We start from the raw sequence: 27134 nt of genomic DNA, 5'->3' as shown, positions 1-27134 counted from the left end.
TTAAGACAGAAAATAAGCAAAATTTTTTTTTTTTAATTCTTTACTTAAAAAAGTTATTTTAAATTTTTAGAAATCATTGTTATTATTATAAATGTATACTTTGCCATTTGGCCATCGCCTTAGCATTAAACCATAAATAAATAAAATAAAAATAAAAATAAAATTATATTAATTGGTTTTTTAAAACTTGATATATAAATAATAAAAAAATTTTATAGAGAGATAAAGTATCAAATTCCACTTTAAAATATTAAAAAAAAATCTAACTCCTCTAAAAGTCTTAGAAAAAAAAATCTAAATATTCCAATCCGACATAAGAAAATTTTGAATAAATTAAACATTCAGCTAGAGACTCTGAATATTTACAATAACAAAAATCAAGATATTTAAGCCGTTAAAATGTTTTCTTAAAAATCCATTCACTTGTTCAAGGCTAAATTCGGTTATATATTACGTAATCTCATCTCTTGTCATTATATCTATATGAAAATAATTGGTCAACTAATTAATTGACTTATTAAATAAAAAATAGTCACAGGTAATTATAAATTGTAATAATAAATAAAAAATAGATTGTATAGAGGAGTTTTATTGACAATTTGTCTCTAGTTTTTGTGTATTTTTTTTACCGATAATGAAATAAGAGAGATCTAAGTGGCTTCAAGTCAGAATTACGGCATTAAGACGTTGACTTGTGACAATACTAAACGGTCCATGAATTTATAATTCTCGACAACAATAATCGTATCGAGTAATCGTAAGTAGTTTTGTCGTCGTAGAGGAAAACTTTCTCACCATTAGAAAACAAAATACGCCACTTGAATATATGTTTTGTGGACATTGTTCTGGTAAGCGCTCTTTGTATAATAGCAAAAACGCTAATTATTGTTATACTTTTCTTGTTATCATTATCATTATTGTACGCGATTATTCAGACGCGACTAGACACGCGACTTTGCGATTAAGATGAACGAATAAATTATTTTTCAACATAATGCTGACAATTAAATTGTTAAAATGACAAAATAGTTAACACATGCTTTTATTTCATTTTTTTATTGAAGAAACTTTGTTTATTAATTTTGCTAAAAGTTACTTCATTTTTTTTTTTTAGACAAAAGCCTTTTTTCCATTATTTTATTTTGAAATTTTTTTTTTTTTTTGTTAAATGTTGATGTAGATTAATGTTTTCTCTTTAATTATTTAAAAATTATTACCCCAATCATTTTTTGTAATGAATTTATAAAATTATTTTTTTAAGTAAAATAAATATTTTGTTATTTTAAAACTTCAAAAAATGAATTGCAAATTTATAATAAAAAAAATTATTTACGATAATAACTAGCAACCTTGCAGTCACTATGTGACTGCTGTAACTTGTGAACTATAAATAAATAAAATTTTGCTTTATTAAATAATGAATTTTGTTAAATTGCACGGTACGTTCTTAACTATTGACGTTTTTCAAAATATAAGCTCATCCTGGTGTTACATTCATCAAGAGCTTTCATTTGAGTACCCACATACATTTTTGATATATTTTTCATATATACATATATATATATATATATATGAAAAATTGATGTGGGTACTCAAATAGAAGGTCTCGATGAGTGTAACGTCGGGGTGAGCTTATATTATTAAAAATGTCAACACTTGACAAGATAGCAATGTCAGTTGTTAATTATTGACATTTTTAAAGATATAAGCTCATCTCGATATTACACTCATCAAGAGTTTTCATTTGAGTACCCACATCAATTTTTCATATATTTTTCATATATACATGTATATAACATATATTTATAAGATATAAGCTCATCCCGATGTTACACTCATCAAGAGCTTTCATTTGAGTACCCACATGCATTTTTGATATATTTTTCATATATACATATATATATATATATATATATATATATATATATATATATATATATATATATATATATATATATATATATATATATATATATATATATATGAAAAATTGATGTGGGTACTCAAATGAAAGGTCTCGATGAATGTAACATCGGGATGAGCTTATATCTTTAAAAATGTCAATAGTTTACGAAATACAGGGTCATTTCTTAATTATGTATCTAAAGATAGAGCATTTTCGAATGCAGCCTAAATACTTATCATCATAAATTGACTATCATCATAAAATTTTGCTTATTCTCTTAATAATATAGATTATAGTAAAAATTTTTAAGAATAAATTTTAAAGCTTTTAATGTTAATAAAAATTTTATTTCGACCGATAATCTTTGATAAAAAATTTCAATGTAAAAAATTTATGGATTTCTTCACTGAAAAAAAATTTTAAAGAAGATTAAAGTTGTTTTAGAAGAAATTTTCTCGATCTAAAAGAAAAATTTTTTGTATTAAATTTTCTTTATTTTTAAATTCTTACTTTGACTTTTTTTAATGCAATATTAATTTATTAGATATCCTAAAAATTGCAAATTGAACTTCCTCAAAATTTTTGTAAATATAAAAAATTTTATATTTAAAAAAAAAGATAGAAAATAAATTTCTTTACCGACAACTCGACGAAATTTCAGTCATTAAATAAAAAAAAAAAAAAAAAATCATCACTTCATAACAAAATATAGAAAGTCCTAAATTTATCAAAGATTAATTAACCGAAATTTCAAAGTAATTTACCAAAAAAAAATGAAGTTGATAAATTTTAAAAAGCGACTTCATTATTTTCTCCAAAATAAATTAATTCCAACTCCACCTAATTAATAAAAGAAAAAAAAAATAAAATAATACTTAAATGACACATAACAAGAATATTTGGGAGTGAGTTTGGTACAAAGTTCCCGATGGTGGTGGCTAGTAATAAAAGCCGTTCTCTAACCGAGAGCACTCAGACAATCACGGTGAGCCGTGCGAGCTCCACTAAAGTTACTTAATTAAAATTAACATTTAAATTCCATGTGGTGAGTTTATTTTATTTAGTCAAACACAACCCCCGCAGAAGATAAAAGTGTGTGATTTTTTATTTTTACAGTGAGTGTTAACAAGTGAAAAATCTCTAGAGCTTTAAATTAAATTTATTTTAATTAAATTCATTTCATTAAAAAAAAAAAAAAAAAATTAAAAAAAAAAATCAGTATGTCCTGAGTGTAGCGGTGTCCTCGGAGTCCCATCCCCGTTGAATGTTAATTAAGTTTGTTACCCGGGTGATTAACCTGTACTGCGAATAAAAATAAATTAAGGATAAGAAGTAAAGGACAATATTTGGATAAAATTACAATAAATTATAAATTATAAATAATAGTAAGATAGATCGTAAATAAATAATAAATACAACGCACTTATAAAATTAACAGTATAAGTTAAACTTTCGTTTTATTCGAACGAAAGTGAGTCTTTCGTGATATCGTGCTCGAGAAAGGTGAACCTTTTCCTCTTTCTCCGTTACTTCTATTCTATTATCCATCTTCGAAATATATTTCCGGTTTGGTGTTGACGTACAATATTTCATTTTGTTAATCAGTAATCGTTAGCTTGATATTATCATTTCTCTTTTAATCTTCTTCTCCGTTGCATAACCATTTAAATTTAAATTTAAATTTCATAAATACAATAATAAAAAAATTTATTTGATTAATGAGAAAAAAAATTTTTAAGTAGACAGGCAAATTTTTTATTGAAATAAATTTTATAAGTTTTCTATTCAATAAAATATTATTCAATTCTTTAAATTTTTCAATTTAAGATTTTTTTAATCTAATTAATTTATTATCAATTTAAAATTCCAATAACTAAAATTTCTACAATGAAAAATAAAATTAATTTGATTCTAGAGAAAAAATTTTGAACCAAAAAAATTTTTTTATTTTGGATCGAAATAAAAAATTATTTTATAAAATAAAATTTGAGTTAAAAAAAATTTTTTATTTTCAAGAAATTTTCTATAAAAAATTATCAAATTCTTAAAAATTAATTTTTTTGGTTCAAAATTATTTCTGTTAAATTAAAAAAATTTTTTTCTCAGTATAAAAAATATTGCGTTAAAAAATTTTGTGTTAAAAATTTTTAAGTTCAATATTTAACAATATTTTGTGTTGATTTAACAGAATAAATGTTAAATTTACACTTTAAGTGTCAATTATTAATCCGAAAAAATTTTAACACTAAGTTTTTTGACGCAAAATTTTTTACCTCCATGAAAAAAAAAATATATTTTAAAATCTATAAAAAATATATAAATATATATGAATTATGTATAGAAAATATATTTTTAATAACTAAATTTTGGCGGATTTTCATATATATTTTATATATTACAAATATATTTAGGTATATTCAAAATATGTATTTTAAAATATCTAAAATATATAAAATATATATGAAAATCGGCCAAAAACTAGTTATCAAAAATATATTTACTACACATATTTTTTATATATTTTGAAATATATATTTTTTTTTTCATCGGGGTACTGTGTTAATAAATGACCAAATTTAATTAATTTCAGAGTAATATTTTTAAAACTACCCAGAAACCATGAGGTTTGCACCGATAACAGCAATTGTGATTGCGATGTGCTTAATCGCTCTAGTCAACTCTTTTCCTGCTTCCGAAACTCGGTTTCGCTCAAAGGTAACTCCAAAATTTACAATAATATCTTAATGAACTCAGCAAACATCTAACCAATTTTTGATTTTATTAAAAAAATTAATTAGTGCAAGCAAAATTATTAAAAAATTGTCAGATGTCTGTTCCTTTCAGAGTACCACTAATTTATTCATAACTAACTAGTTTATCAATTTATTTTATTATAATTCGATTTTATAAATAATTATTATTCATTAGTCCGGTTGGTTTTTATTACAAAGCCTTGTGCCCAATCGAATACAGTATTCGATTAATTTATAAATAATTTTGAAAGGAGTGAAAATGTTGGTTACTTTTTTGGTTAATTTTTCGGTTACTCAACACCGCACCGCATAATTATAAATATGTATTGTATAATATTTTATCCAACCAGATTACACTTATTGATTTATATTTGTGTTTACACTCTCGGTGTTACACATTCGAAATTAACCATAAGGTGGGCGAGGATGAAACCCACTTGTTGCATTTTTGATTATAAAACGTAGGGAATTTAGCGAGTTAAAACAAAATCCAAGACGCATTCCTTCGGACACTCTCATGTGGAAAGTAGTTAGCGTATGCTCACGTACCATTTCACGTGCAATGAGTACATAGTAGGGGTTATCTTAATGTTTCGTCTCTTTACTCTGGCGAGTTGTGTTGAGTTGAGTATTTTCCCTTTCTGTTGATTTCATACACTCGACTGGTTTCTGCTTATAAATTTTATATTATTTTTTTTTTCTGGACTAGTACTATTCCATTTATTCATACGGGAGTTGTAATAAGTCATTTTAATTTCAAGTTTGAATTTATCACTTTTTAAGTATTCATTTTTTAAATTATTCTTGGATACTAATTTTGCATAAAAAAAAATTTTAATCAATGTTTTAGTCTTGTTTCAAAATAATTACACCTTTTAATTAAAGAAAAGATTACACTTTAATTAATAAATTATAACTCTTAGATAGAGATTAAAAAAATTTCAATTCAAGAATTTTAGCCGCCGACCAAGTATTTTATTGTTTTTAAAACAAGGGACATTTATTAGACCCAAGTATTTTTTTTTGGTCTGAAGCCGGTAAAATTTATTCAAGATAATACCGAATTCTTTGAAAAATACTAAATTTTTTCAATCAGGTTATTATTTTACGTGGTTCAAAAATATATCGATATACAGAAAAAAAAAATTTACTCGAATCTAGTAAATAATTTTGAAGAATATCATCTTCTTGATTTAAATAAAAAAATTCTTCAACTAAGAAATTTTTCTTGGTTTAAGTAAATTTTATTTAATTCAAGAATTTTTCTCTTAATTCAAGTTAATTTTTTTTAGTGTATATATTTTTAGTTATAAATTAGTGAATTTTTACAATATACTGAAAAAAAATTTTTGAATCAAGATGAAAATTTTTTAACCAAGAAAATAATTTTGAAATTTACTTAAGCCAACAGAAATTTTTTAGTTTAAGAATTTTTCTAGCCAGAAAAAAATAAGTTCTTGCACCAAAAAAATTTTAAGGAAGACAAAAGTTATTTTGGAGCTATTTTTGACTCAAAAAACTTTGACTTAATTCAAGAAATTTTCAATCTTCCTTAATATTTTCTTCTGCTAAGGAAATTTACCCTGCAGTCAAGAATTTTTTTTTCTGTGTACTCATATTAAATCCTGATTATTATTAAATAAAATTTTGAACTAAGTATGAACAGATTTTGAAGCAAGAATTTAAAAACCAAGAAAAAAAATTTACAAAGCAATATAATCGGCTTTTTTCATGCAAGGTCTCTTAGTTGAAGAAAATTTTTCTTGAATGAAGTTATTTTTTTTTTTTTTTTTCGGTGTAGTAAATACTTATACTTTTTATCAATACGAAAATGATTACATATGATTATTATTGTTACAAATTATTACTCAAAATTCATTTTTGAATTGTTTAATTATATTTTATCAAAATAATAATTGAAAAATTTTTTAAATTTCTGTTTGAAAAATTTCTTAAATTTTTCTTACAAATTATTTATAATGTATTTTTAATTTAGTAATTATCACAAAGTACATAAACAGCTCAATTAACCAATCATTTTTCATTAAATAAAAAACTAAACACACAATGATCCGTCTCTTATAATAAAACATAAATAAATAATCTCTCGTCCTGCAAAAACAAACATAAGTAACAAAATAAATGGCGTATGAAGAATAAAAATACGATGACTCAACTCGAACTCGGTTAATGACGGAAGTATTTATTCCCAGATCCGCATGGAGCGAGCTTGTGTTGCATATTGCATAAAAGCTGTGCGAATTACACCGCGACGATAATTCCCGGCCTTCACAGCGAGTATTTAAATCTCCCGATTTAATATAATCATCGTTTTGTCTCCCGTTCTTGTTTGGGTTAACACAAACACAACATTAAGGTATATCCGTGGGTATATAGTATATAGAATACCATACCAAGATTAACTATTTTGTATTACTGATACACACCAACGCAATAAAAGTAAAAACACAAAATACAAGATGAGTGGGATCATATTTATCAGTAGTAGTTTGACTTTGCACTTTCACTTTAAAACTGTTGCCTGCCAACTGGACACTTTCTTCGCTCGATCGATGCCCAATGGAAAGTACTAACCATCTCTATCTCTACTCACTAATTTACTGTATTTTTCAATTTTCGATAAATCGACCATCGAAATATAGAAATATATTGCTTGTAATTTTTTTTTTCTCAGTGAAAGATGACTTTTTTTCAATAACTCTTTTTTTGCAATTATGATTATGAAAATTTTTTTATGATTCTTTGTAATCATATGTGAAAGACGGATACAAAAATTATATTGAAGTTCTAATTAGCAAATTGTCAACAACTTTTAAAAATTTTTTAGATCATTATTCAGTAACCTAAATGAAAATATTAACCAGAAAGAAAAATTTCTTGATAGGAGAACAAAATTCTTGGCTCAAGAAAATTTTCGAGTGCCCGAAGGAAGACCGAAGTTGTGTTGGCCGAAGTAAAAATTTTTCTTGAAATTCTATTCTTGGTGGAAGTAATTTTTTCTTAATTCAAATTATCATAAATACTTGATACATTAAATTTTTATATTTGATCAAGATTTTTAGATACTTTAGGGAAGCAGCGCCACCTACTTCAGCTGAGAAAAAAATTTTCTCACCTTGAGAAAATTTTTCTCTTGAATATTTGATACCCATTTTATATTATTTTAGCGTGCAATTATACATATTGAATGAAAAAAAATGATGAAATATTATTTGATCTTGCCATTTGACATGTTAATCAATAAAAATATTAATGAAAATTTACTTCTATCTTTATATTTAATTTTTTGGAGCAAGAGAAAAATTTTCTCAAGACAAGAAAATTAACTTCTATCAAGAACTAAATTTTTTGGAGCTTCGAGGCTGAATTTTCTCAAAACAAGATTTTCTTGACAAATAAATTTTCTTAGACCAAGATACGTATTTCTTAAAGCAAGAAAATTAATTTTGTTGGAATAAGTGAAATTTCTTGTGTCAAAAAAAATTTTTTTTTGCTCAAGAAAATAATTAGGAAGAAAAATATTTTCTTTACTCAAGTGAACCTTTTTTTCTGTGTAAAAGTCACATACGGAAATTATTTGTGAAGATATTATGTAAGAATTATACATGAGAATCAAATGAAAAATCATACGTAGAAATTATAAATGAGAATCATATAGAAAAATCAAATATTTTTTATTTTATTCAGTGAAATTTCATGAATTGATTCAAAAACATCATAAATTGTATATTTACATAATTCACTGTCATATTACATATATAATAAGACCTTATAAATGTAAATGAACGTAAACAAGTTACATAATAACTCAATTAAAAAATGTTTTTGGAAGAGAATGTGCTCTAATTTTCGAAGGGCTGTTACCATGAAATAATTTAAAATGAAAGTAAACCGTGAATTGAGCAATTTCTTGGACAGGACCAGCCTCTCTCTTTTGCGGGATGTGGGATATCAAAAATAAGTAACAACGCCACCAACAACAACAACACCGGTGATAATAATAATTTAAAAAAAATATGTGAGAATTTAAAGATAAGACGAATTACATCAAAGTTGTAGGAGAAATTTTATTGCGAAATAAAATTAGCATATGAGTAATACACCCTTTATTTGAATACATTAAGCTTGCGATTCGCGATCGGTAATCGCTGATCAAAGTGGATATGAATTATAATTGTATTGATATCAGGTATGAGCTATCAACGGCTATAAAATATGTGGGATTGTTACTGATTTAATTGAAGTATAATCATGTATATATCAACGGAACTTCCGGGTTAAATTCACTCGAGAAAGTCAAAAGTGCTGAGTGTTTATTTCCAGTCGAGGAATTAGGGACGAATTGTTTGAATATTTTATCTGGATTGTATCTATTATTGATACTTTTATGCTTATTGTTATTGTTATTTAAAAGCTTCCGTGGTCATAATCTGCTCCACTTGGTTTATCGATCACGATCATTTTTTTGGTTGAATAGTTTGCTTTCAAGTTCCGGAAATGTAATCAAATAAGTTGTGGATTATCGATTGATAGGATTCGCGTGATAGATTGTTAGTTACACTTCAGATTAGAGAAAACAATTCTCGAGAACTAACTAGTCTATCTAATTGGTGATAGTTTAGTTACATAATTACGTAAAAAAATTTTCTGTCGCCATATATGGCTTGATATGTCCATAATTATTTTTTCGACCAAAAGTACACTGATCGAAGGATTTATTTCTATTAAAAAATATTTGGCAATAGTTAACAAATCAATTATTAGAGACCACTTTTTAGTATTAAACAAATATTTCTTAGTATTTATTATGATTTGTTTGTATTTAATAAATCAGATATTCATTTATTAAATATTAATAAATCTTTTTAAATACTAAGAAATATTTGTTAAGGTCTAAAAAGTCGTCTCTAATAAATGATTTTTTCAATATTAACAAATATTTTTAACTATAAACAAATTCTATCAGTGTAGTGTTTAAAATTTCCAACAGAGGGCGCATGATCGCTGAATCATCTCCCTACTAGAGAGTTAATTTTAAAATACTTAGTTCTTAAATAAAAATAATTTTTTTCGCTTTTAGAGAAGAAAAATGTATGGAAAATTTTATGTTATATTTACAAAAAAGTACTGTTAAATTTATAGTTATGATTATGTCAAATTTACATTGTAAAATAATTGTAAACTAAAAAATAAAAAAAATGGTTAAATTCACAAAAATGAGTTTTTAAAAATAATAAAATCAGAATTAAAAAATTTTTATAATTGAATGTATAAAATTATATAAAACTTAGGGTCATAAATTGTTTTATACAGTTTTGGACAACGCATTTTTCAATGTAAAATTTTTTAAAGATGAATTTACAATTTTTTTCTGTAAATTCAACATTTTTTTCTCATGCTAAATTTACATTTTCATTGCGTCAAAAAATTTAGTGTTAAAAATTTTTATGTTAAATATTTAACACTTTTTTGTGTTGATTTAACAAAATAAATGTTAAATTTACACATAAAAGTGTTATCTAACGCAAAAGTTTTTAACACTAAGTTTTTTGACGAATCGACGCAAAATTTTTTACTGTGCAATATTTAGAATTTAATAATTACATTTCTAAAAATGTAAATTTAAAACAATTATATTTTTAGACAAAAATAATAATTTTAATTTACTAGATTTTTTTGAAATTATGCCAGACTTTTTTTTCAATGTTCTTGAAAAGAACTTATCTAACATTGATTTTAATTTAATCAACTAAAAAAAAATAAAAAATTATATTACTCTTATACACAGCCTGATTTTGTCGTGATCATTAATCATAAATTAAAAAAATTTTTTTCATAAAACATAATATTATTTTTTATATTTTAGATGCTGGAACGAGTTATGGTTAAGGAAAGTAACGAGGATCCAGCCGCAAGGGGCAAAAGAACTATTGGTATTTTACGACAATTTTTTCCTAGTATAACCAAGGTATGTAATAATCACCTCTTCATTTTCTTATGTAATTTTTCATCAATATTAATAATTTTTTATCGAAAAATTATGAGCATATGTAACCACAAATCTTCAATAAAAAAATTATACAGTAATATTTTATTCAAACACAAGATCCACATGTGAATTAATTTATAATAATAACCAGGCGATACTGGCACACACAGGAAACAAAAAGGCCGCTCTTACATCTTTAGTAGCATGTATTTCCGGTTTTTTTACCCTCTCTGATCTCTTAGATCAAAAAAGCGTGACGAAACGCGTACGGTTTACACCGAGTAAATTTATAAAAAAAGCAAAGTTGAGAGAGTACCTACACTACTTCTTTAATCGGTAATAAAATAAACAATAAAATTGTCCAGTTTGTTGTAAGTTTACTTCAGAAGTGTCTTTTATACCTTTTTTTATTTTTTTGTCACGTCGGTAATTATTTTTACGTCGAATAAGCATTTTACTATTGTTATTTGTTTATACACTCTAATTTTTTATGTCATTTTTATGACAAAGAAATTATTTTACAGCGCGAAATTATTGAAAAATTTATTAAATTTTCATCGAATAAAATTATTTTAAAAATTGAACAAAATTTTATACTACTTACCACTTCGAAAAAATGAGCCTGGGATGAAGAGGGCATCTTGAAGAAACTGAAAAAAAAATTTTTAATTAAATTTAAAAATTATTTCTTAGCAAAAATCTTTAAAACTTGGATTTAAAATCGAATTGACGCCTTAAGGGTAAGAGATACGTAAAAATTTATAAAAGTCTTTTTTTTAGAGAATTTAATTCAATATTTAACTCAAAATCTTCATTTAAAATTTCATCAAAATTCAAATCAAATAAAAAAAAAAATAAATAAAATACAAAAAAATAAATAAATTTTTGGAATAGATGATTGAAACAAAAGTCAACTCGATAGTGTCCGAAGTGATCAAAATACTGGGCCCGACAGTGTTGCGCACAACTTTGAATAACGGGGACCAGAATAAGTCCCCGGAAGACAGCTCGAGGAGCGACGAGGACGGCTCCCTAGTGACCGCGGCCTCGCCCTTCGACGACGAGGAGTTGCTCGAGGAGGACACTGAGACTGATAAGGCTAACGAGATAAGTTCCGAATCGGACGCGGCCAACACTAAGAGCAGTGAGCCCCAGAAAACACCAGAAGGTCCAATTTTGAATCTTCAGTGACATAAATTATCAAATTATCATCATGATTCTTCTGTTCTGTCCATCATCGCTGACACACATTCGATCAGAATCAGATACAAATAGATCATATAATAACCATTAATCATTAATCATACAATTATTAATGATTTAGTTTCTTATTATTATTATGTTGACCTTCTTACTATTTTCTACTTTCTAATGCCGTCCACCACACGAATATTACATACATATGCCATATCACCATTTAAAAAACTAGTATATTATTATTATTATTATTATTATTATTATTGCTATTATTATTATTAATTTTATTATTGAGTTCAATGGAAGTAGGCAAAATTCATCAAAATAAAGAAATAATATTCAACAAATTTTTATGAATAACTTTAATATTATTTTCAATTTTTTAACAATTTATTAATAAACGACGATAGAAAAAAAATTTTAATAATAATAAATTGATTTCAAATAAATTAATTTTATTGCACGCCTCATAAGCGAAGTGAATGAGGTTGTGCTCTACACTCGCCTTACAAAAATCAAGCGATTTCTTGAACTAAAATTGTCTCTATTTATTTTCTATCGCACTTGTAGAACAATATTTACATATAAATGTAATGAAAAAACACTAGTTTCAACACATGACATTTTTAAAAGACATTTTGCTTTTTAAATAAATAAAAAAAATGTTTAAAAAAATTATTCCGTGGACGTCCGGCTGTCAAATGTATGCATGAAAACTGGCGTGGTCACGATAACTCCCGAAAAACTTAACTGATCAAGTCCATTTATTTTTTATACGCTTCAGTATGATTTAAAACTAAGTCCTTTCGAAGATCACGGTCTAATTCAATGTGATTTATTTATAATTAGCAATAAACTAAAAATCCACTAACCGTTTGTATATCTATATCTATGTAAATAAGGTTCGTTTACAATACATAAGTAGTACCTTTCTTTTTTGGGTGGACAATGGCGCGAAAGATTTAAAAGTATTTTTATTTTATTTCAATCAATTTTATTATGGAAAATAAGATTATGAGGCGTGCACTTTTGGATTTTCCAAACTTTTTACAATTAAATTTTAAAGAGCTCGTTTAAATTTTTCCGCGGATATTATTTCTTTCTTCTCTTTCGTTCCAATAAGTGAATCATAAAAAAGAACCAAAGGACAGAAAATTTCTCCAACTGCCAGCCGAAAAAAATTAATTATAATTAAACAAAACAATATTAAGCTACAATTTTTAATTCATAATTTTAAATTAGACAGATAAGGAAATTAAAAAATAAATTGAGTTAAAAAATTGATTTTTTCAAGAATTATCTTGTTTGTCCCTTCTTAAAGGCTTTAAAAATTCTCACTATAAGCCATTAAAACCACTTTTTTATGTAAAAATAGCAATTAATTGATTAAAAAAAATTTTTTTTAATTAAAATAATAATAATAATAATAACCGTTGCAATTAAAAAAAAAAAAAAAAACCCAAAAAATCATAGGACGATTTTATGAAAATTCTTCTACATATCATATTATTTTATGTTGTCTTTTTTTTTTTCAAGGCTCCGTTTCTTCAACTCCGCATTGACCGGATTTACCTTGAAATCTATTTGTCAATAATCATTTTATTTATTGATACTAATAAAAATGAAACTATTCAGACAAATTTATTTGAAAAATAAAAATTAGAAAATTTTTGTATCCATTAAAAATTTTTTACATAATTACAAATGAATTTGTCTGGTGTTTTTTTGGGTCACGAGGTTAAAGAAAGATTCACTGATTCTAGGAGACGACTCGCGAAGCGGAGAAGCAAGTACAAGACTCAAGCGTAGCGGAGTCGAATCACAACGAGGTGAAGGTCCAGTTCGCGGACCAGGACAATCTGGAAGCCACTACCGACAGCGGCGATTTGCCGCCGCTGGAGGAAATCGAGGTCCCGGAGGACGAGAACAGGAACAAGAGGTTCCTCAGCTTTGGCTTCGGAGGTAGTGGAGCCGCGGGAGGTAGTGGAGGCGGATCAGGAAATTTTCTCTTTGACATTATTCGAGTAAGTTTTTCTAGTCTTGGTTTTTTTTTAATTGGAATTAATTAAAAATTTTTTGGGAAATTTCGTTTAATGGTCGATAAAAAATATCACCGCAAGATTTAATTAGATTGAAATTTAATTAAAGAGAAAATTATTCACATTATAATTCTATTTTATTAATATGAAACTTTCGGTATTTTTTTTTGGAGTTTTTTATTTTTAACGACCACAAGTTTCGAGGTTACCGAAAAAACCCTACTTTCACTATTACAAAACTCGGAGACGTAAGAAATGGCTTAAAAAATTTATTATAGATTCTGAAATTGAATGGTTAAGGAATTTTAAGAAAAATTTTCAATTTTATAGAGATTTTTATAAAAATTTAAACTAGTAAAAAATATAATGGAATATTTATTCATCCGCTAAAAGAAAAATTACTTGATTAAAAAAAAAATTTAATATTAAAAATTTCACTTTTGTTTCAAGATATTTAATTTAAATTAATTAAAAAAATTTTATTCATAAAATTAAATCCATAAATAAAACTAAAAAATAAGAAAAAAAATTTTCTTATTCAATAATTTAATTATTTAAAAAAAAAAAAAAACATTTATTTAACCTAACAATTTTTTTAATAAAATTCTGGCTTTATAATATTTTTCTAAAATCAAATATTGTTTTTGTAAATTTAAATTATATTTTTCAATTTTAATAATTTTTTATTCAAAATTATAAAAATATTGTCTTAATAATTTCTAAAAAAACTAATATTAAAATTAATGAAAATTGAAAAAAAAACTTAATTACATTTTTTTGATCAATTATTTTTTCTTTTGTCGATAAAAAAAATTAACTACTAAAAATTAGAAGAATAATTTTGACTTTTAACTTAAATTTTTGTCGACTATTAAACAAAATTCTCCTGAGAAAAAAAAAAACCCTTTCATAAATTTGACGGAAATTTCGAAAAAATATCGAAAAGGCTTTTTCTACTAACCGATTATTTGCAGCGAGTTACGGTACCTTTAAACAAGGGAAGAATTTATGAAAATAAAAAATATATAAAAAATGAAAAAAAAATAGTGTTGAGCTAAAATAAAATAAAATAGAGACAGAAGAAATGATAAAAAATAGAAATAAAAATAAAAACGACTGGTGTGTGTCCTAGCAAGCAGCCGACGGGGCGGCAAGAGCGGCAGGGACGGTTTACCGCGTGGTAGCGGGCACACAAAGCCTCGGTCTAGGTCTAAGCGCATCGCGAGATCTAGCACCGTCCCCTACAACCGCAGCAAGTGCCGCCCCCGCAGCCCCCGCCACCCCCGCAGCCGCCCCTGCGCCCGGAACTGCCACGCAACCATCGGTACGCCATTCCTTCCGACAACCACAACTAATTAAATATAATCCACTATACTGTACTATATATGCTACTTATTTTCTGTTAATTACTTATTCTTAATTTCTACACGGAGAGAATTAAATAGTAAAAATGATCATCTAGTTATTGTAGGGTATTTTTAATTTAGATAATTAAGAAATGAGCTTATATCTTGTGAAATATTGACATTTTTAAATAAATAAGCTCATTCTGATGTTACACTCATCGAAACCTTTCATTTGAGTACCCACATCAATTTTTCATATATTTATATATATTATATATATGTATATATGAAAAATATATCAAAAATGCATGTGGGTACTCAAATGAAAGCTCTTGATGAGTGTAACATCGGGATGAGCTTATATCTCTAAAAATATCAATAATTAACAAATGACCTTGTGCACGATTGACATTTTTAAAGATATGAGCTCATCCCGATGTTACACTCATCGAGACCTTTCATTTGAGTACCCACATCAATTTTTCATATATTTTGTATATTTATGTATATTATATATATATGTATATATGAAAAATATATAAAAAATGCATGTGGGTACTCAAATGAAAGCTCTGGATGAGTGTAACATCGGGATGAGCTTATATCTTTAAAAATGTCAATAATTAAGAACTGACATTGCTATTTTGTCAACTAATGATGTTTTTAAAGATATAAGCTCACCCCAACATTACACTCATCGAGACCTTTCATTTGAGTACCCACATCAATTTTTCATATATTTTATATATTATATACACATGTATATATGAAAAATATATCAAAAATGCATGTGGGTACTCAAATGAAAGCTCTTGATAAGTGTAACATCGGGATGAGCTTATATTTTTAAAAATGTCAATATTTAAGAAAGTAAAGTGCAATTCAACAAAAGTAATTATTTAACAAAGCAAAAATTTTTTTATTTATAGTTTACAAGTCACGGCAGTCACGTAGTGACTGCAAGGTTGCTAGTTTACAATTATTTATATTGATAACAGTCTAATATTATTTTACAAAATATTTATATTTATTAAATGATTATTAATTATAATTACAAAATTATAAAACTAATTATTCCAACACTGTACAAATTTTACTACTATTTTACATGAATTAACACTAAAAATTTCGTATTAAAAATCATATTATTTAATTCTCTTCGTCTATTTTTCTGTCAGCTAACATTTTTGTGGTCAAACTCCCAATTCTTATTATCAATTATCACTTTTCTGCAATGCAATCTCTAGTTCCACCTCTTTTTCCCTTAAATTCCGATTTACATCACTCGCTCTTTTTAATTATTAATTATTAAATATTAATTACTAATTAACAGCACATTTATGCTTGACGCGCCACTGCACTTTCGTCTGACAAAAATTGTATTTTTTTTTTTCCATTCCTTCTGGCACTTTTGTAACATTTTTATTATATTTATTGTTCGTCTTGGTCTAATTAATCCAACGGAATTTGGTTTAGTAATTAAATTAAATTAAAGAGATCTTCAGTATCGAAAGATAATCAATTTTTTTATTAACAATGGCGTAAAAAAAAAAAAAATATTTTTTTAAGATTACAATAAAATAATTTACTAAATAATTTTTTTTTTAAATTCGACTCAATAATTAATAAAAAAAGGTCTCTTTAATAAAAAAAATTAACACCGAGGCTTCTTTTAACAAAGAAACAAAAAAAAAAGAAAAAAGAAAAATTAAATAATTAACAATTAATCACTCCCGCAATCGCGTCCCGTCCAATGCGCCGTCCAGCCAAAGATCCTGACGTTCATATTCATGAAACATAAAACATGAACCAACGCGTCGGCTCAAAAAAAAATTAAAAAGAAAAAAAAACAAACCAGGACGAACCATTAATGCGTATCTACAAAAAAATTAAAAATTAAATCGAACAAAAATAAATTTTTTATCCCAGTACCTTCGTAGTCTAGACTCTAGAGTAGTTGCGTTTGAATAAATGCACAAATCACTTAAAAGTATTGTAAATGACTTTTACTCGTGCTTGACATTAAAAGCACATTACATGTAGTGATAGATCCTGCGAAACAATTGCGACAGGATCAAGGGGGACTGGATGCAACGGGCGAAAATGGAACGCCGTTGCGAAATAATCTATTATTATTATTATAATTATAAATTTCTCTTACAACTAAATGTCTGGGCATTAGAAATTATTTTTATAAATAAATGAAATCCTTTAATAGTCCTCTCCTGGCACTGACATCCTCGACGAATCATTTGATTTTTATTTAAATAATCGATAACATTTTACAGTTAGTCGCGGGCAGTGGATCGGCACCAAGTGACGGAAGCTCGACAGTAAGAACTGAAGAGGAAGCGGTACCCGGACCTATTACGAGGCTATTCGTAATCGCTAATCGGGGGATTTCCAATCTTGTACAGGACATTATTCTCGTAAGTGTTGTTGGTCAATAGAATACTTTTATTGAGTTTTTATAAAATATATAAAAAACTAAAATTATACACTGAAAAAAAATTTTTTACTGAACAATATTAAGAAAAGTTGTGGTAAAAAATTATTATGTTGACTTAAGAATAACAAATCATATGTTATATCAAGAAAACAGCTTTGTTAACCTAGCAGAATCATTTAGTTAGCTTCACGGAAAAGAAAATGCGGTAAATCCAACTACACTTGGAGTAGCATTTACTACAGGATGGACTAAAGTATATATATACGCTATAATTTGTTTACGGATGATTTTCATGTGTTTCAAATCCAACTCCAAGTGTGGTTGGATTTACCGCACGTTTTTTTCCGTGTTAACAAAACAGTTTAACTGAATTAACAAATCGGTTTGTTGAAGCAAATAAATTGTCAAGTCGGGATAACAAATATTTTTGTTGGTTTAACAAAAAATATTTTGTTGCAGTAAAATAAACTAGTTACATGGTCTTACAAATTTTGTTGATAAAGTAGATAAATTATTTTGTTAAAATAAATAAAATAGTGAACAACAAATAGATATCGTTAAGGCAATAAATAAATTATACTATAACAACAAAATCAGCTAAGTACACGGAAAAAAGAAAACTCGAAAAATTACATTATAAATAGTAATAAGTGTCCCGTCGTATTAAAAACTAGAAAAATTACAGTTCGAAATAACATTTCTCTAAATTCAAACTTTGAATGTTAGTTTTCAGAGCTTTAAATGTAAATATTACATTCTGCTATGTAATTCTTATAAAATCTGTAATAATTTGTATACTGAAAAAAAATTGACTTGATTCAAGAGAAAAATTCTTGAACCAGGAATATATTTTTGAAGAGGGTAATTGTCTTGAATCAAGACAAAAAACTCTTGAATCAAGAAAAATTTCCTTAAATCAAGAAAAATTTCCTTAAATCGAGAATATTAAGTTCTTCAAAATTATATACTCGATTCAAGAACATTTTTTTTCTGGGTACAATCTGAAACTGTAATTTTTTTAATTTTCATCACGGAGCGCCACATTACATTATATATTGCAATTTTTTGAGTTTTTTTTTCCGTGTAATGCTAGCCCAATAATTTAGAAATAATCAAGTTTTCGTTCGATTTAAACCAGTAACTGGTCAGCAACCTGTACGTTTAGTTGAACTGGCCAGTTATTGGCCAAAAACTCGGTTTTTGTTTCTACTAAGGATATTGTTAAGACATCAAATTGATTTAGTGGAATTATAGATTGATTTATTATTCCAACTTGGCTCACGTTTTGTTGAAAAAACTAATCAATTTTTACCCGTAAAAAAAAATTCTTATGACCATATATGTTCTGATATTTTATGAAAATTGGTCATATAAAAGCAAATATGGCCATATCAGACTTGATATATTCTGATAAGGCCATCTGTGGTCTAATATATGTATAATTTTGGATATGGTCATATATATCTTGACCTAAAAAATGATACAATCAGAATGTATTAAATTATATGAGAACATACACGGAAAAAAATTAAATAATTATAATTATTATTGTTTTTTTTTTTTTTTTTTTTTTTTTTATAGATGCTACAGCCGTGGAATGTTATTGACTAAAATCTACTTATGGTGTTAGTTACCATCACGATAAGTAGATTTTAGTCAATAACATTCCAAGGCCAGTAGCTATAATATGAAAAAATAATAATAATTATAATTATTTAATTTTTTCCAAGTACATGACCATATCAGAAAAAGTTGTTGCAGGTGTAATTAAATTAATTTGTAACTCCAACATATTTGGCTGCAATCTCGTCTTTTGTTATTTTTACGAAATCATTTTTATGAGTGTAAGATAGTTAATTACGATTAGATAATAACTTCTAACAATTGGTAATAAACTTACACTTATATTAACACAACGTCGGTTGTTCTAAGAGATTGTAATTGATTGGTATCGATTGTATTTTTTGTATCGTGACTAATTGAGTCACTGTTGCCGCGACCGGCAAGATTGACTTGCATTCAATCGATCATGATTGATATCTTATTGCAATTGTGCAATTTCTTTTTGCGCAAAAATACATTACATTTTTTAATTTTTTTTATTAGAAAGTTCTTTTTTTTTCTTTCTTTTGCAATTTTATACGGCTAAATTTGTTACAAAATTAATTGGAGAATTTATTCTGTTATGAAAAATATTTAACTATTCAAAGATGATTTGAAAGTGAATAATTTGCGTCATTTTAAATTTAGTAATATATAATTCTCTATGACAAAATAATTTATTACTCCAATTTATAAATTATTTAGAGCATACATAACTTGTTATTTTGCTTAATAAAAATTGTTTTTTTGAGATTGAACTATCTTATTGTTTTATAAAATAAAATAATAAAGGTAGAGTAACATAGATAATAAAAATATCTGAGTGGAATACCAAGCGGTCAGACCGTGAACGCTTTCCAAGTCAATTCGTGATGCGAAATTAAATGTGCATTTGTTGCAAAAACTGCGCCAAGTATTTCAAAATTATTTTCAATGGCATGTTTTATATTTTTCATTGGGTTAATTATTTTTTATATTAATAATTATTAGTTATCATAATTATTTTTTTTTTAACTAAAATGTTCATTGATAAAAAAATTAATTTTACTCAAGAGAAAAAATTTTAAATCGAAAATCAATTTTAAAGGAAAAAAAAATTTTGAGTAAAATTTAAAAAAGAGTAAAAATTAAAAAAAAATATTTATGCAATTTTTTTTTTTTTTTTGGAGACAATAAAATCTGATTGTCAGTCAATTGATATAAATATACATGCAGAATGAAAAATATATAACCCAAGGTTAAACAAACCGCAGGTCCTTTTATTTATTACATTTAATTTATTGAAATACATTTAGTAAGACAAAAGTAGCTCCTTTACGTAAGCGAAAACCCCCAGTTCCTAAAAAGAAATAAAAACTTAAACTGACAGGCTATTTCATAGAGAAAGTCGCTAAGTATTTTTTGCTTTCCATCGATTCGACTCGCCATTATTACGTAATTAATTATTTATAGTTATCTAGACCAGCTGCTAATATATTATTAAACATTTTTCATTGCTAAAGGTTAATCATTTATTATGTTTCGCAAATTGAATTCTGTACTTGAAAATTTTATGAAAATTGATAATACACGGAGAAAATTAATTTACTAGCTTATCTCTTTAAAAATGTCATTAGTTGACAAGATATAAATGTCAGTTCTTAATTATTGACATTTTTAAAGATATAAGTTCATCGCGGCGTTACACTCATCAAGACCTTTCATTTGAGTACCCACATAAATTTTTCATATATTTATATATATTATATATATGTATATATATATAAATATATGAAAAATTTATGTGGGTACTCAAATGAAAGGTCTTGATGAGTGTAACGTCGCGATGAGCTTATATCTTAAAAAATGTCAATAGTTCACTAGATAGCAATGTCAGTTCTTAATTATTGACATTTTTAAAGATATAAGTTCATCCCGACGTTACACTCATCAAGACTTTTTATTTGAGTACCCACACGCATTTTTCATATATTTATATATATAATATATATAAATATATGAAAAATTGATGTGGGTACTCAAATGAAAGGTCTTGATGAGTATAGCATCGGGATGAGCTTATATCTTAAAAAATGTCAATAGTTCACTAGATAGCAATGTCAGTTCTTAATTATTGACATTTTTAAAGATATAAGTTCATCCCGACGTTACACTCATCAAGACTTTTCATTTGAGTACCCACACGCATTTTTCATATATTTATATATATAATATATATAAATATATGAAAAATTGATGTGGGTACTCAAATGAAAGGTCTTGATGAGTATAGCATCGGGATGAGCTTATATCTTAAAAAATGTCAATAGTTCACTAGATAGCAATGTCAGTTCTTAATTATTGACATTTTTAAAGATATAAGTTTATCCCGACGTTACACTCATCAAGACCTTTCATTTGAGTACCCACATAAATTTTTCATATATTTATATACATACATATATATATAATATATATAAATATATGAAAAATTGATGTGGGTACTTAAATGAAAGGTCTTGATGAGAATAACATCGGGATGAGCTTATATATTTAAAAATGTCAATAGTTCATAAGATACAAGGTCATTAGTTAATTATGTGTCTAAAGATAGAGCATTTTCGAATACAGCTTAAATATTTATCATTATAAATTTACTATTATAGTGAGAATGATATAAATCCATTCAAAGGCACAACTCCAAAATAATGAATTGATTTTTTTCAATTACTGACATTTAACTTTTATGCATTCACAAATTTATGTATCTTGCAATACATAAAAATAAAAACTTGTTCCATAAAATTTTATTTCTGATAACAAGTGAGTCGCAGTATTGCATAACAACGCTAATAAACTCTGAAGGTTTTTGTCTATTTTATGCAACTAAAATTATTCTACAATTAATTTTTCGAAACAATGAAACTTGTATCAATAGTTGAACTGTTTATTTTTTTTATTTTTTTCAGAGACTTGCTGCAACGAGCGAACGGATTGTCAACTTCAAAGCACGATTAATCACATCCATCATATGAAATAACGTAATTAGCCTAACTAGACAACAAAACAACAAAACAACTAAAGAATCGTAGGTACGACGCAGTAACGAAAAAATAAGTAGTTGCTCTTTGTTCCTGTGATTCAAAAATAAAATACAATGGATTTGCAGCATCACAATCTATTTTATTGTTATTCTATTCCGTTTTTTTTTTTTATTTATTCAAGTAAATGGAATAATGTAGTTGATAAATAATTACTGTAAACTTGTAAATATTTAATTAACTAAAAGCTCGATGTTTGTTTTTCTCTAAGTACTTATTTGGACTGTTTTTCGTCATAAACTCCATGTTACTTATTACTTATTATTATTATTATAAATTATAAATAATGTGGAGTGCTCGTGTGATCCATTGCCTTGGAGAATTTTTCTTTTGTCTCTTTTTTAGTCGGATTATTTCGATTTTAATTAAGAGTCAAAGGTTTAATTGTTTTAATATTAATGTTAGATTTTATTATTATATAATTGATTATTATTAATTATATTTGTAGTACAATAATGTTCAAAGAGAATTTCATTATTTGGAATTTATTGAAAAATTTTGGTTACTTTTTATTTGGTTGAATTTTAATGTAAATAAATAAACTAAAAATGAAATTTAATGGATTTTAATTTATTTTAAATTAATTATTATTTTTTTAACCAAGTTTTTAACTATTGAATCAATTTCTGGGCTATTAGAAATATATATCACAAAATCATAAAATTTTTTTTATAAAAAAATAATCAAAGCGCAATTAGGTTTAATTAAAAATAAAATAATTTAATTTTTTAACATTAAAACATCCAATAAAATTTTTTTTTTAATTTAGTGCAGAAATATTTTATAAAAATTTCACTCAAAATTTTACTAGAGATATTTCGCTTTATATTCAAACTAATAAAAAATTTTTGGTCAAGTATTTCAGGATCAACAAATTTTAATAAAATTTTAAACAAATAAAAAATTTAATATTATGAGTTAGAACAAGGCTGTGCATTAAATTTATCTCAGCACGAATTAGTGTTTCAATTTGTTGCCAACAAATCAGAAATAAGAAAAGTGTCTCACACAAGTAATAAAAAATACTTTGATAACAAAGTTGTAAAAAACGTTTTAAATAATATTTTCCAAAGTTTTTTCTTTCATTTCAAAGAAATACTGTTACAGTGCAAGTGTAATTTAAAATAACTGCAAACTTTAATAAAACAATGGGTCGCACTAATGTATATACGGCCCAAAAATTTTTTTCTATCATAATTATGGTAGTAAATATATTTTCAGTAACATCAAGACTGCAAGAATTGAAAAATGAAGATCCACAATCTTTATGGACTGGAGGTATTCTAAAAAATATTAATTTTGAAGAATTAAAAAAAATTAATTTTAAAAAATTAAAAAAAATTTTATTTTTTTTATTATTAAGATATGTTTGCTGATTTTAACAACGAATACGCGGTTTTAATTGAGGAGGAACACTCGTTTTCTGATGAGGATTTCAAAAATCGGAGCAGTCTTGAAAAGCTGTCAAATTTTACACTTGAGAAAAATTATTGCCCAGGAAATATTCATAGTTGTTCGTTAAAAGTAACATTTTTCAAAATATACATTTTTACACAGAAAAAAACGTTCACTTGAGTCAGGAAAATATTTCTCTTCCTAATTATTTTCTTGAGCGAAAAAAAAAATTTTTTTTGACACAAGAAATTTCACTTATTCCAACGAAATTAATTTTCTTGCTTTAAGAAATACGTATCTTGATCTAAGAAAATTTATTTGTCAAGAAAATCTTGTTTTGAGAAAATTCAGCCTCGAAGCTCCAAAAAATTTAGTTCTTGATAGAAGTTAATTTTCTTGTCTTGAGAAAATTTCTCTCTTGCTCCAAAAAATTAAATATAAAGATAGAAGTAAATTTTCATTAATATTTTTATTGATTAACATGTCAAATGGGAAGATCAAATAATATTTCATCATTTTTTTTCATTCAATATGTATAGTTGCACGCTAAAATAATATAAAATGGGTATCAAATATTCAAGAGAAAAATTTTCTCAAGGTGAGAAAATTTTTTTCTCAGCTGAAGTAGGTGGCGCTGCTCCCCTAAAGTATCTAAAAATCTTGATCAAATATAAAAATTTATTGTATCAAGTATTTATGATAATTTGAATTAAGAAAAAATTACTTCCACCATGAATAGAATTTCAAGAAAAATTTTTACTTCGGCCAATACAACTTCGGTCTTCCTTTAGGCACCGGAAAATTTTTTCAAGCCAAGGATTTTGTTCTCCAGTCAAGAAATTTTTCTTTCTGTGTATTCATATATCGTGTCCTAAATCCCGAAAAGACGTACTACAATAGCTAGACAGATTTTTTTTTGCCAAAATTGTGCAAAAAAAATTTTTTTTTTTTCATTAATTTTGACATTATAAAAAAATAGTTTTGTATTTCTAAATTCAAAAGGAGGTAACTCAAGACATACGCATTTTTGGCTTTGAGAAAAATTTTGTAAAAATCAAAAAGCCGGATAAAATAATATCAAAATTTTAGTACAAAATGTTGAAAAAAATTTTCTCAAAATTTAACATCTTATTGCTATTGTTCACGTTCCCAAAATTTGTTGTTTAATGTGTTGATAAAAATATTTAAAAATAAAACTAGATCAAAGTACTACTGAAGAATAAGAAAAATAATCTATGAAGAGAAGGTACACAATAAATTAAAGCCAAAATAAAATGACATAAAAAATTTATACGCCTTTTTGGTTTTGGAATTTTTATTTTTTTTTTATTTTTAAGCTTAGTATATTTTTTGCAAAGCAATTGGCAAAAATGAAGATTTTTATATGCTTTTTTGGGATTTGGAACACGATTTTTTTGACTTTCTTTCATTGACTTTTGTACTCTCTTTCTAGATTTCAACAAGTAGCCAGTTGCAAATTTTTAATAATAAGTCTTTTTGTTTGTGCAATCATACTTATGACAATGATATCGATGCAAATATAACTGCATTGAGTCATTTACACCTTAGCGTTTTTAACTATCCTCCATCTAAACTACTTGACTCTTTTTGCGTCGATACCATTGAGATAGAAAGGAATTAGTAAGTAATGATAATGATTATCAAGAATTTAAAACTACAACCATATTTACTGACTTCGCGCGATTTAATTAAAAATATATATTTGTAGTGTTGTTACTGGAGTGAGATTCCGAAGGCATGATAATAAAATATATCTTGAAGTGCAAAAGGCGAAGTTAATTAATGGGCGAATTATTTTGAATACCATCAAATGGCACTATCAACGAAAATGTGTTAATTCAACGAAAATATTTACAAGAAACAGCAATTTTACCTACGAAGGTTTTAAAATTGTATTGAACGACTTTATTCTACCAGAAAATGCTGTTGTTACAGGTTAATTATTTAAATTCACTCATTTGAAATATAAATTAGTCGGTCTTGGTTGCTGTAACTAATTAACAAGCGGAAAAAAAGTTCTGTTAGCGTTACAGAAAAATCTTTAAAATTGATAATTTTGGTCTTGTCAGGAGATATCTGTCAAATTTATATTTTTAAAAATTCAATTTTTATTTTATAAAAATTCTCAACTTCAAAATGTAAATTTTACATAGCAAAAATGTAAATTTAACGCATGTAACATATATTAAATTTATATTAAAAAAATAATATAAATTTAACATGTAAAAAATGTAAATATGATATTAAAAAAATTGTAAATTTGACAAAAAAAAAATGTTAAATTTTCATTATAAAAATGTAAATTTTACATTGCAAAAATGTAAATTTAACGCGTGTAACATTTATTAAATTTACATGGAAAAAATAATGTAAATTTAATATGTAAAAAATGTAAATATGGCATTAAAAAAGTTGTAAATTTGCCAAGAAAAAAATATTAAATTTACATTATAAAAATGTAAATTTACATTTCAAAAATTTAGCGCGTGTAACATATATTAAATTTACATCGAAAAAAAAAAAATATGTAAATTTAACATATAAAAAATATAAATATAGCATTAAAAAAATTTTTAAATTTTACATTGGAAAATTGCATTATATAAAACAATATAAGATTATATATGACAAAAATTCTTATATAATTTTATGATTATAAAAAAATTTTTCCTGTAAATTTATTAATTATTTTTTGTAAACATAACATAAAATGGCCTTATAATTTAAAATAGACATTTCCAAAATTTTCACATATAATTTTTTTCCCACAGGTGTAAAATTTGGAGAAAAAGTAATCGGTCGGTACCTCACTGATAATTCTAATATCCATAGAAAAAAACCTCCAATTATCAAAAAAATAGAATGTGAAGGGTATGGAACATCTAAATCATAACTTTCTTTGATTTAAAATCTACAGATTAAATATATAATTTCAGAACCAATAATATTCTTCAAAACTTAGAGGAAATCCGGCCATCAACGGCATTAGTAGGAAACAACACCATACTCAGCCGTTCATGCCAAGATTATTTTTTTTTCAATACAACTTCTTTTAATTTAGACTACCAACAGCACATTGTTCCATACGTCGATTTACGTGAAGTAGTTACTAATCCACCTGAAGCTCTCCGTGGAATCGGTTGGTATTATCGCGGCGCTCCGAATTATGGAGGATTCCTGGGATTGAAAATCTTCGTCAATAGATACTATTAATTATAAAACCACATGATCCTGAATATACAATTTTAATGTTATCAAATATTAATTACAAGCATATTTTGTAACATGAAATATCACATTGTAATTTGACACAATTATTATTATTAAAATACACAT

The 27134-nt window shown here is 25.7% G+C and overlaps 2 protein-coding genes and 1 long non-coding RNA gene across 7 annotated transcripts in view; 2 read left to right on the top strand and 1 right to left on the bottom strand.

The window, feature by feature from the left end:
* LOC123267302 overlaps positions 1 to 27134 on the bottom strand; it is a 142568-nt gene that overhangs the window by 22467 nt on the left and 92967 nt on the right. The window contains exon 3 of the long non-coding RNA XR_006510004.1: positions 11274 to 11319. This is a non-coding gene — a long non-coding RNA (uncharacterized LOC123267302). The remainder of the gene's footprint in view (positions 1 to 11273; positions 11320 to 27134) is intronic.
* On the top strand, positions 2843 to 22951 carry LOC123267298. Of its 5 annotated transcripts, none has more exons than XM_044731858.1 (7): positions 2843 to 2951; positions 4497 to 4621; positions 10547 to 10648; positions 13630 to 13890; positions 15038 to 15229; positions 17540 to 17680; positions 22251 to 22951. In XM_044731858.1, exons 2-7 carry the CDS (start codon positions 4526 to 4528, stop codon positions 22314 to 22316), a joined length of 858 nt encoding a protein of 285 aa, XP_044587793.1. In that variant the 5' UTR covers positions 2843 to 2951; positions 4497 to 4525; the 3' UTR covers positions 22317 to 22951. The 5 variants fall into 5 exon arrangements, with proteins under 5 accessions (XP_044587793.1, XP_044587792.1, XP_044587796.1 ...); XM_044731857.1 differs by having other exon boundaries at positions 2871 to 3021; XM_044731860.1 differs by lacking the exon at positions 2843 to 2951 and adding an exon at positions 3038 to 3238.
* LOC123267296 lies at positions 23462 to 27107 on the top strand. The gene is made up of 6 exons (XM_044731855.1): positions 23462 to 23660; positions 23746 to 23906; positions 25231 to 25418; positions 25507 to 25733; positions 26570 to 26669; positions 26735 to 27107. The coding sequence occupies exons 1-6, from the start codon at positions 23531 to 23533 to the stop codon at positions 27009 to 27011; spliced, it is 1083 nt and encodes a 360-aa protein (XP_044587790.1). The 5' UTR covers positions 23462 to 23530; the 3' UTR covers positions 27012 to 27107.

The sequence above is a fragment of the Cotesia glomerata genome, linkage group LG6, assembly GCF_020080835.1.
Source record: "Cotesia glomerata isolate CgM1 linkage group LG6, MPM_Cglom_v2.3, whole genome shotgun sequence".
Taxonomy (NCBI): Eukaryota; Metazoa; Arthropoda; class Insecta; order Hymenoptera; family Braconidae; genus Cotesia; species Cotesia glomerata.
The sequence above is the reverse complement of the archived record's forward strand: the minus strand, read 5'-3'. Positions and strand labels throughout refer to the sequence as shown.

Excerpts from the sequence above, each read along its gene's own strand:
- LOC123267296 (XM_044731855.1), top strand. The coding sequence starts at position 23,531 with ATGGGTCGCACTAATGTATATACGGCCCAAAAATTTTTTTCTATCATA. Across the intron at positions 23,661-23,745 it reads ACAATCTTTATGGACTGGAG|ATATGTTTGCTGATTTTAAC; the intron begins GTATTCTAAAAA and ends TTTATTATTAAG. Across the intron at positions 25,734-26,569 it reads AGAAAATGCTGTTGTTACAG|GTGTAAAATTTGGAGAAAAA; the intron begins GTTAATTATTTA and ends TTTTTCCCACAG.
- LOC123267298 (XM_044731858.1), top strand. The coding sequence starts at position 4,526 with ATGAGGTTTGCACCGATAACAGCAATTGTGATTGCGATGTGCTTAATC. Across the intron at positions 4,622-10,546 it reads AAACTCGGTTTCGCTCAAAG|ATGCTGGAACGAGTTATGGT; the intron begins GTAACTCCAAAA and ends TTTATATTTTAG. Across the intron at positions 13,891-15,037 it reads TTCTCTTTGACATTATTCGA|CAAGCAGCCGACGGGGCGGC; the intron begins GTAAGTTTTTCT and ends TGTGTGTCCTAG.